Source organism: Engraulis encrasicolus, chromosome 7, assembly GCF_034702125.1.
Source record: "Engraulis encrasicolus isolate BLACKSEA-1 chromosome 7, IST_EnEncr_1.0, whole genome shotgun sequence".
NCBI classification, from domain to species: domain Eukaryota; kingdom Metazoa; phylum Chordata; class Actinopteri; order Clupeiformes; family Engraulidae; genus Engraulis; species Engraulis encrasicolus.
In genome coordinates, this window is record NC_085863.1 from 48,221,308 (window position 1) to 48,231,307 (window position 10,000).

Here is a 10,000-nt window from a genome sequence, read left to right on the forward strand (position 1 = left end):
AACCCCCCCGGAGTCATTACTCTCCACCTGCGTCTCAACACGCTCAATTGTCCTTCTCTACTGTATGCTGCACACAAGCAGCACACATTTGGTCCAGACCAATACTAGCCATGACACTTGAGGGCTAAAGTCATTGTGTGCTGAAGGCTGAACAGGGTGAAAACCAGGACAATACTGAGTGAGGAGGAGGAGGAGGAGGAGTGTTGGATAAAGAAGAGTATAGCCGTAGGCTTTAGAGGCTATGTGACCATGGATGGACTTCAAGGAAGGAGAAGAGAAGAGAAGAGAAGAGAAGAGGAGAGGAGAGGAGAGGAGAGGAGAGGAGAGGAGAGGAGAGAAGAGAAGAGAAGAGAAGAGAAGAAAAGAGGAGAAAAGAGGAGAAAAGAGGAGAAGAGTAGAAAAGAAGAAGAGAAGAGAAGAGAAGAGAAGAGAAGAGAAGAGAAGAAGGAGAAGAGAAGAGAAGAGAAGAAGAGAGGAGAAGAGAAGAGAAGAGAAGAGAAGAGAAGAGAAGAGAAGAGAAGAGAAGAGAAGAGAAGAGAAGAGAAGAGAAGAGAAGAGAAGGAAAAAGAGAAAAGAGAATGGAAAGAGTGAAAGGCACAATATGTGGTGCACCCACATGCGTCTGAGAATTGGTGGTGTACAATACAATACAACATGTGTATGGATGGAGAATATGATAAATAGAGGTGATGCCTCCCCCTTCAGGTCAGTGGGTCTGGGAGACGGATTAAGGAATTCTCCCTCACTTGCCTAGCTGGGTTTAATCAGACAAGAAGCCTTTCAGAAGGTTAGGTGGAAGAAGTGGAGGATGGTGTGTGTGTTTCTGTGTTTCTGTGCGTATGTGTGCGTGTGCGTGTGCGTGTGTGTGTGTGTGTGTGTGTGTGTGTGTGTGTGCATGCGTGCAAATGTGTGTGGGCACATCCACATGAAAAATGTGAATGTGTGAACATGCATGTATATGTGTGAACTTCGTCCTTGCACCCTTTTGGTGTCTTTGGTTAACGCGAGGGGTGGGGGGACATTTCATTACCTTGGTGCCTGCCCTTTATCCATACCCCCACCCCAATCAGGGAAGCTGACAGAGCGGGGACAAAGGGGTCACTAGTCCCGGGCCTACGGAGAGGGTGGTGAGGGGTTTGGTGCAGAATTGGGTCATCATCAGTACTTTGTATGCACTGAATGGGGGGGTCATTTCAGATTACTTTGTCCTGGGCCCAGTCAAAGCTGTCCTCGGCCCAGCCTACAAACCTATCCACCAAAGCACTATTGGGATGCCTGGCCCCATCTCTTCCCTCCCTCTCTCGCATCCCATTCCCTTCCCTGCCTAATCCAATCACAGCAGGAAAAGACAAACACGTTCATTATTCTCTATGCCGCCTCTCCCTGTCAATTTGGCAGCTCAGCATCCGCCCCGTGTGGCGAGGAGACAGGAGAGCATCAATTCCCACTGAGTCTTGCACCAGCTTGGCTAACATGGCAATACGCACCGTAGTAGTCAGTGGTGTAGCTCGCAGAGAATCGACCCCGCGCAAGCCATGGGGAGGATTTCGAGTAAGTTATGGCAGCATGCCTTGATATTCTTTCTTGCTTTATTTGTCTCACAGCGTCTGTTGAAATTCCATTGGCAATTCTACCATGATTACATAACAAAGACACCTGCATCCTTCTACCTGCTCCTGCATCAGAGTGTCTTAAAAAAAGGAAGCATGACCTCTACCAAGGCCAAAGACAGTGTCATGTAACTCTGGTAGAGAAAGTGAAACTACCTATGCCAAGTAAGCCAAGTTTCGGACTGAGACGAATCTACTCAACAGTCCTCAGAGTTTTATTCACTGTGGCATTCCATCAAAGCTTCGTGAAAGTCAGGCCAGCACTTTCTGTTGAATTCCCCTCAAAATAGACAGAAAGAGCCGCATGAAGCAGGCCTGAACAGACAAATGTCTTCGAGACAGAAGAAACTATTGAGCAGTTGCTAATGAGCAGATGTTTCAGTCATGACGTTGTTCTTAATTTAAGTCCTTTGAGAGAGCAAGCCCCCCTTTTTATGGCTTCCTCTACTTTGCCAGCTATTTCCCTTGAGGGAATAAAAAAACCAAACATCTGTGTCTTCAACAATGTCTCCTCACAACAATGCCTCCTCACTTTGTGAAATTAAAAACAAGGCAGTCATTAAACTTGCCAATCAACCATTCCAGCATTGCTGAAAACACAACTCTGGTCTTGGTTGAGCAGTCTTGAGATGACAGACTGACAGGCAAACGCTGATGGTTGAGAGATTTCTCTCTCTTTGTCTCTCTCTCTTTATTTCCCTCTCTGATCACATAGCGAACAGATTCATTGTGATGTACAGCACAACTCCTGTGTTTCTGACAACAAAACTGACACAGCCACAGAGTTACAACTAGAAGTCACATCTTCCAGTCAAACACAAATATAATGTGCACTCGCAAAACAAACCAGGGTCAAAAGCGCATTCAAATCCACTAATTTTCGACTCAGCAAACCAACACGCTATCCCCATGATCACTGCGCATATATTTACGGCTTCTCGTTTAAAAAATTATGTTCAGCGCTTTTGTGCGATGCGCATTAAACAACCTTTCAGGCTGCGGTAACACTGGACCACCTGGGATTGGCAGTGACGCTGACGCCACTACTGTACTCAGGCAAGCTGACAGAGGGGGATAAGGGGGCAGATTGTCCTGGGCCATGGGAGGTAGAGGGGGCCCAGAAATGGGACTCATTACGGTGTATGTATTGAATGGGGAGGCCTATTAGTTGATTTTTTCCTGGGCCTAGAGAAAGCTGTCAGCGGCCCTGATTGTATTTCTGCATCAGATAACATGGCTATGGTGGGCAACACTTTATTTTAATATGCTCTTTCACAATGTATCTCCTTAAGCCCTTAATTTCCTTTGTGGTCAATAAAGTATATCTACTACCCCACTCTACCCCATGTGCAAAATATACACACTAGTAACTAAAACTCCTGATCTTTATGTACAGTAAAATAGGCTACAGTATGTGCATATTGTCACATATTGTACTGTCATACACTTTATTGCACTGTATCTCCCAAGGTAAACACACTGCAACGAGAACTGAAAAGGTAAAGTGGGACAGCATATTAAATGATGTAATGGGTATATGATTGCTACTCAGTAATATTAGCCTAGATATTTTGTACATGATTTTTGAGACATGGTCTGATGTAATGTGTATTCTGCTGCTACTGAGTAAAGTGATACATTTTAGTAATGATTTTTTCAGATGGGCATTGTGTGATGGGTGCACCACCATGCATGCTGACTGAAATGATATCTTTGGATGGTAATTGTTCTTGAAAAAGAGTGAAGGTAAGTCAGTCATAGTGTACTCTGTGCGTCCTGGATTTACCATAGTTTTTTTCGTTATAGGATAGTTTTGATCAGAGCCACTGCTCCATAATTCAGGGTTGGGTTGGGGGTGGGGGAATAGTACCTTTCACATTTCACATCCATTGTTTAAATACATCTCTATCCCCCAGATAAACCTGACAATTTCCACTGTTTACTTGGTCTTCATTACAGGGGGGTGGTGGTCTCACAACCCTATGATTCATTTGGTTGATTTCATTGGTTCTGATTGGACTTGATTGCACGAGCCAAATTTCTGAGCTGGTACTGTATACAGTCGGAAATGATGTTGTTGACAATGACGATAATTTGTGAGATGGGTACAGTGTGTAGCCTCATATTCCACACTGTTACGCCAGTGGAACGCTGCAGTACCGTCGTTGTTTAAAACCATTAGTACTACACTTCTACGACACAACACAGACCCTATAGTAATACATTACGACATTACGACAGGGGTTATCATGTCTTAGTAACAGAAATGCGCCACTTACAGCCGTTGACGGTGTTGCTGTAGCCTATGTTGTGCAGCGCCTCCTTGCTGCCGGACCGGGAGTTGCGGCGGCTTCCCCAAGGGTCGTTGTTATCATACGAGCCCGACCGAGCCTTCATCTCCTCTTTCAGAATCAGGCGGCCGATACTGCCTTGAAGCTGCAAAACAGAGGCATCGCACAGGGAGACAGAGCGAAAGCGGGATACAGAAGGCGAGATGGATAGGGAGAGAAAGAAAAGGAGGGATGGGGTAGTGAGAGGAAGGGTGAGAGAAAGAAGTATAGAAAGAGAGAGAAAGAGATAAAGACAGATGCAGAAAGAGACAGAGGGGGATAGACAGACAGACAGACAGGGAGAGAAACATAAAGAGGAATGAGGGCGTGAGAGAGAGGGGGAAGAGAAAGACAAATAGAAAGGGAGAGAAAGAGAATGAGGGATGTGTGTGTGGGGTATAGAAAGAGAGACAGATAGACAGACACAGATCGAAAGAGAGAGGGAGAGAAAGAGAAGATCATACCTGTGTATCATTCCATATATCACAAGTAAACTCCATAGACTCCATAATAAAATATATATTATTTTCATGAATATAGAACATAAATATAACATTAGCATTTATTACATTTTGGCAGATTTAGGAGATGAGTTACTCTGCCGTTCACTGTCTGTGTGTCTGTGTGGGCAGTGCCAGTCCTATTTTATGGGTATTATGGCGGTAAGTGAGCATAGAACCCCTTAGCTGTGCCTCAGCACCTCCTGGAGTAATTGGTTCATTATATGGATGAACAGTAGGGTGTGTGTGTGTGTGTGTGTGTGCGTTTGTGCGTGTGTGTGTGTGTGTGTGTGTGTGTGTGTGTGTGTGTGTGTGTGTGTGTGTGTGTGTGTGTGTGTGTGTGTGTGTGTGTGCGTGCGTGCATGCGTGCATGTGTGTGTGTGTGTGTCTACTAGAAGAGAAATCCTCTCACCCTGGTCAGGTGCTGGTTCCATCCATCGTCCTCCCCACCTGCAGAGAACCTCCGCGCTCGAGGGGCTGCAGGAGGGGAGCGGGGCGGGGTGTTGGTTGCAGAGGGGGAGAGCAGAGACGGGTGTGAAGAGGAGAAAAGATGGAGAGAGAGGGGGGGGGGTGAGAGGGAGGTGCAGAGTGGCGCAGCAGAGATGGGGTGAAGGGGACAAGAGATGGAGTAGGGTGTTGCAACCGGGTGGGGTGACGGGGAGAGAAGGATGAAAAAGAGGGTAGAGGGGTGTGAGTGCAGAGAGAGAAGCAGAGGAGGAGTGAAGGGAAAAAAGGGATGTAAAGGGGTGGGGTAGAGGGGTGTGGGTTCAGAGGAAGAAGAGGGGAGGGAGAGGGAGGATGGAGGGAGGAGAGGATGGAGGAGAGGATGAAGGAGGGGGTTGCAGAGGGAGAAGAGGTGATGGAGGGGAAAAGGTGGAGGGGGGTTGCAGAGGGAGAAGAGAGGGAGGAGGGAGAGGGAGGGTAGTTCAAGGGTCAAACAGATTAAGGACAGATGAGTGGATCTGGTGCTCGGTAATTAAACAGGTAAAGTAGCCTGCGGCACTACACACACACACACGGTGCACAGGAACATTAACTAAGCCCACCATGCCTGAGGGCCAGTGGTGTAATTGCAGTCCTCTGTAACACCAAACAAGTAAGCATGCTCTATGGTAGAACCATGCATTTCAATGTCTGATAGCGGTGCTAATTTATCTGTAGATAAACAGCATTGTAAACGCTCAATTGCATTCTTCAATGCACATTTAAAAAAACTGCTCCATCACATAGACTACATACAATAGAGAAGTGCAGGGTAAGTAACACAATGTTATTATGACCATTACAACAACCACTCCACACATAGGCTGAATCTCAAATGGTGCACTTGTGCACTTTAGTGTTCATGTTTCAGTGCGTTGCCGTATTAGTTACACACTGAAACATAGTGCCTGAAGTGCACAAGTGCGCCATTTGAGATCCAGCAGTAGTTTACATTCTTCTGTTCTTTTCTAGCGCTAATGCCCTAACTGCAGGGTGAGGGCGGTCTCAGGCATACCTCTGACAGAATCAACAGAATCAATAGTGGTACCAGAGAGGATGCACTACATCAATGACTCACCTACCTATGCATCTCTGTATTTGTAATAACATAAGCAAAGGTCTGAGCTCTGACAAGTATCCAAATTTAATATTGACAAAAAGGATGCTCTTTATCAACATCAGTAATATACAGTACGTACATGCAATGCAATACAATACAACATGTATTTATGTAGTGCAGTATCACAACTATGAAGTTGACTCAAAGCATTTTCAAAACACACACACACACACACACACACACACACACACACACACACACACACACACACACACCACACACACACACACACACACACACACACACACACATACACACACACACACACACACACACACACACACACACACACAGACACAGACACACACACACACACACGCACAAGCTCTGGAGGCTGCCGTTCGACACCAATTGTCCGGGGTTCATGTGAGATACGCGCGCGCACCCACACACACACACACACACACACACACACACACGCACGCACACACACACACACACACACACACAGTAATAAAAGTCCTAAACAAGGAAAATGAAAGGTTTGTCTGAGTTCTACCTCTGGGAGAGCTGCTGTCGCTGTAATACTGACAAAGTTGTACTGATAGGCACCTGGTAGGTCTGAGGTCTACCTCCTCTGAGAGGGCTACTGTAGCTTTAGAAGGCTTACTGACACAGATAGGGCTTTCAGGCCGACCAGAACGGAGCTGGAGTCGGTGCCCGAACCAGTTACGTTCAGCACTTAAGTGTTTATCTGCGAACCGCCCGTGTTCATGCCGAGCTCTGAACTTTTCCCGCACGTGACTGCGTTACCCGGATGAACCTGCTGACGAGCACGCTGTCGTCACGGTTCGCGGAGAAAAACCTAATAACTTTCCGGTTTGCGAACGCAAATATCTGTGGCGTGAACACGACGGCTGGTTCGCTATTAGGTGCGGGAACGGGCTCCAGCACGGTTCTCAGTCGGCCTGAATGCGCTATAAGAGAGGATAAAAGAGAATCTGAATGTGGTCCTGATAGGCACGATGGCCTGAGACCCACCTCTGGGAGAGCTGCTGTAGCTGTAGTAGTCTGTGTCTGGGTGTTGGCAGTGGTCTGGGGAGTAGGACGAGGACAGCTGGGACGTGTGCAAGATGTCCTCGCTGGTTTTGCTTTTTGTGGCTTCAAGATCGAAGACATCTGTGTGAAACGATGGAGGACAGTCAGTCACAGCAATGCGGTACAATACATGAGAGGGAGCCTCCAACAGTCGTTTGCAGAGCACCGGAACATGTGGCACATTTTTGTTTTCACTTCTGATCTGATTTGCCACCTCAGCCGAAAACAAAACACTCAAGAAGTGAATTGAAGTGCAAAGGTCAGACTCAGTTCAAACACTTATTTGTTTGCTCAGTCAGTTTATGGCAAAAAAACATTGCCATGCAGTGAAGGTATGCTGCCAGATCTCTCCAGTGGAGGAAGTGAGATGAGCAGAGACAAACAGACAGACAGACAGGTCCACAGACAAGACAGAGAGCCAAAACACACAGACAGCTTTTGCGATCACTGTTCCAAGTGTGATGAAAATCAGGAATGAGACAAAACCAGGGGTACATTTCTCGAACGCGTAGTTGTTAGCAGTTAGCAACTTGGGTAGGTGCCAATGGGAAATTGCATCACAACCAACAAAATAGCTAACATAGTTAGCAACTACGCTTTCGAGAAATGCACCCCAGTTTTGCCATGATGAGTGTCGTCATGTGTGAGTTTACAGGGGGATGGGGGAGGTGGGGGAGGAGTGCCTAATGAGGATGGAGTGGATGATGGGAGCAGTGCAATGCAGTGCGGTGCGGTATGGTGTGGTGTGGTGTGGTAGAGGCATTTTGGGCTGGACAGCTCCAGCTGAGGGCAAAGAGTGACAAAGCATCACTCAGGTTAATGAGGTATGCAGCACAGTGGAGAGAGAGAGAGAGAGAGAGAGAGAGAGAGAGAGAGAGAGAGAGAGAGAGAGAGAGAGAGAGAGAGAGAGAGAGAGAGAGAAAGGATGATGAGAAAAACAGAAAGACAGGCTGAGGGAAGAGAAAGAGAGAGAGAGAGAGAGAAACAGAAAGTAGAAAGCTGGATACAGATTTCTCCCAGCACAGGAAACATGAACGAGAATCAGCCAATCATTTTCAATGACTTCCTCTGTCACAGCAAAGACATTCCGTTGAAAAAGCCTTATTTAGGGCACACACACACACACACACACACACACACACACACACACACACACACACACACACACACACACACACACACACACACACACACACACACACACACACAGGCGTCTGATGAAACAACAGTGTATCACATTCAGTAACCATCAGCACAGCTGCCCAAACACTGGAGTATAAAACAGCAGCCAGCGGCAGATTAGAATCAGGCCAGTAAGCTTTAATTAGTCTTAGTGTCGGGTTCTGGACAGATCCCCTCCAAAACCCTTTGCAATTGTATGGTTAACATTAGAAGACCTGGTTGGCAGTGTTTAATAACAATAACCACTCCCACAAAAAGCACATTTGGAGCATTTTTTCACCTCTTATTTAACACATTGTTCATCATTTGTTAATCCATAACATTAGCCATACATTATTCATCAATCGAAAATCATTCATGAATGTAAATTGAATGTTAAAGCAAGGGGAGATATAGAAAAACAATAACAAAATGACAGGTCGAGAGATTAAATACGTTCTTATATTATTTACAATGAAATCATGTAGAAGTAATGGTTAACAAATGATCAGCAACATATAAGCTAATACATACAGTATATGCTGAACGGGGAGTGGATATTATAACGAATATCAAGAGCAACCACATGGTTGAGTTGACCGAGAGAGATACTTACAGTTAACAGGGAGCATCAACGAACAGGAGGAGGAGAGCAGAGCAGGACGAAGGAACCCAGAAAGAGGAGAGGAGGAGGGGAAAAAAGGAGGTAAGGGAGGGAGGGAGGACATAAAGGAACGTTAAGTGCAAACAAAAGAAGAAGAGGAGAAAGTAAGGAAATTAAATAAAAAAAACATAAGACCACTTTTGCCACAGCTGACTCTGGAGTAGGTACAGTAAGGGCAGGGTCTGCTGCATGGCCACATGGAGGGCCATCACGAAAGCATCACGTTACCTCAACGTCATCTGGGCCTCTTCTTCAAGGCCAGTCCAATCAATTACAGATCAGCTAATATGCAGCTTGAATAAAAGATATATTGGCGTTACCGTCCCCTCCACATGGCCAGCGCAGAGGAAGGGTTTTTACTCACTGCATTAAAACAAGCACTACAGGCCGGTAGTCAGACGGGCACGGCTTTAGAGACACTACACGTCTAATAAATGAAGCTATGCTGTTTGTTGTTGTCTAATGTTATTCTGCATTGGAATAGTACAGCATGCATTGGTGTTTCTATTGCAACACATTCAATCGTCTTAACTGATTGAATGGAGTTGGTTACTTTGTCCTGTTACTAACATTGGCTTTAGTGTGCTCATCATCATCATCATCATCATCATCATTGTGCAAAGGGATAGGCTGTGAGTCTGCGTCACAGGTCTTTCAATGCCCATGGCCACGGGTCTGTGTTGCACACGACACGCCAGGTCACACCAAAACCACCACCACACAGCACGGCACACACAAAACACACAGAGACACACACAAGTCACTGCTTTGAAACAGACAACAAACACTTGGAACACTCCCAACCCATCTCAGAAGTTGCTAGTTTTAAAAACTTGCTACGTTTCATCCTCTCCAGTATGCTAAATTACCAAAAAGACAACTTTAACCAGCATCTGTATACTTTCCAAAATTACATGTACATTAAAAATGTAAATTGTAAAAAAGGTTAGTGAATAAAACTTACGCTACCAAGCTGCAATAACATTAAGCTTGTTTACTCTATTGTTCCCTGGACATTACATTTTCTGAATATGCCCCTTTTTATACGTTGCTTTGCATAAAAGCAATGTAATGCAATGCAATGTAATGTCATG

The 10,000-nt window shown here is 45.7% G+C and overlaps 1 protein-coding gene across 1 annotated transcript in view; it reads right to left on the reverse strand.

The window, feature by feature from the left end:
- The window catches only part of LOC134453036 (actin-binding LIM protein 3-like), a 151,203-nt gene that overhangs the window by 13,866 nt on the left and 127,337 nt on the right, over window positions 1-10,000 (reverse strand). Inside the window, exons 15-17 of the mRNA XM_063203795.1 lie at window positions 7,025-7,162; window positions 4,853-4,917; window positions 3,890-4,046 (exon numbers count right to left, since the gene is read on the reverse strand). Of these exons, the coding sequence (XP_063059865.1) occupies window positions 3,890-4,046; window positions 4,853-4,917; window positions 7,025-7,162 (360 nt within the window). The remainder of the gene's footprint in view (window positions 1-3,889; window positions 4,047-4,852; window positions 4,918-7,024; window positions 7,163-10,000) is intronic.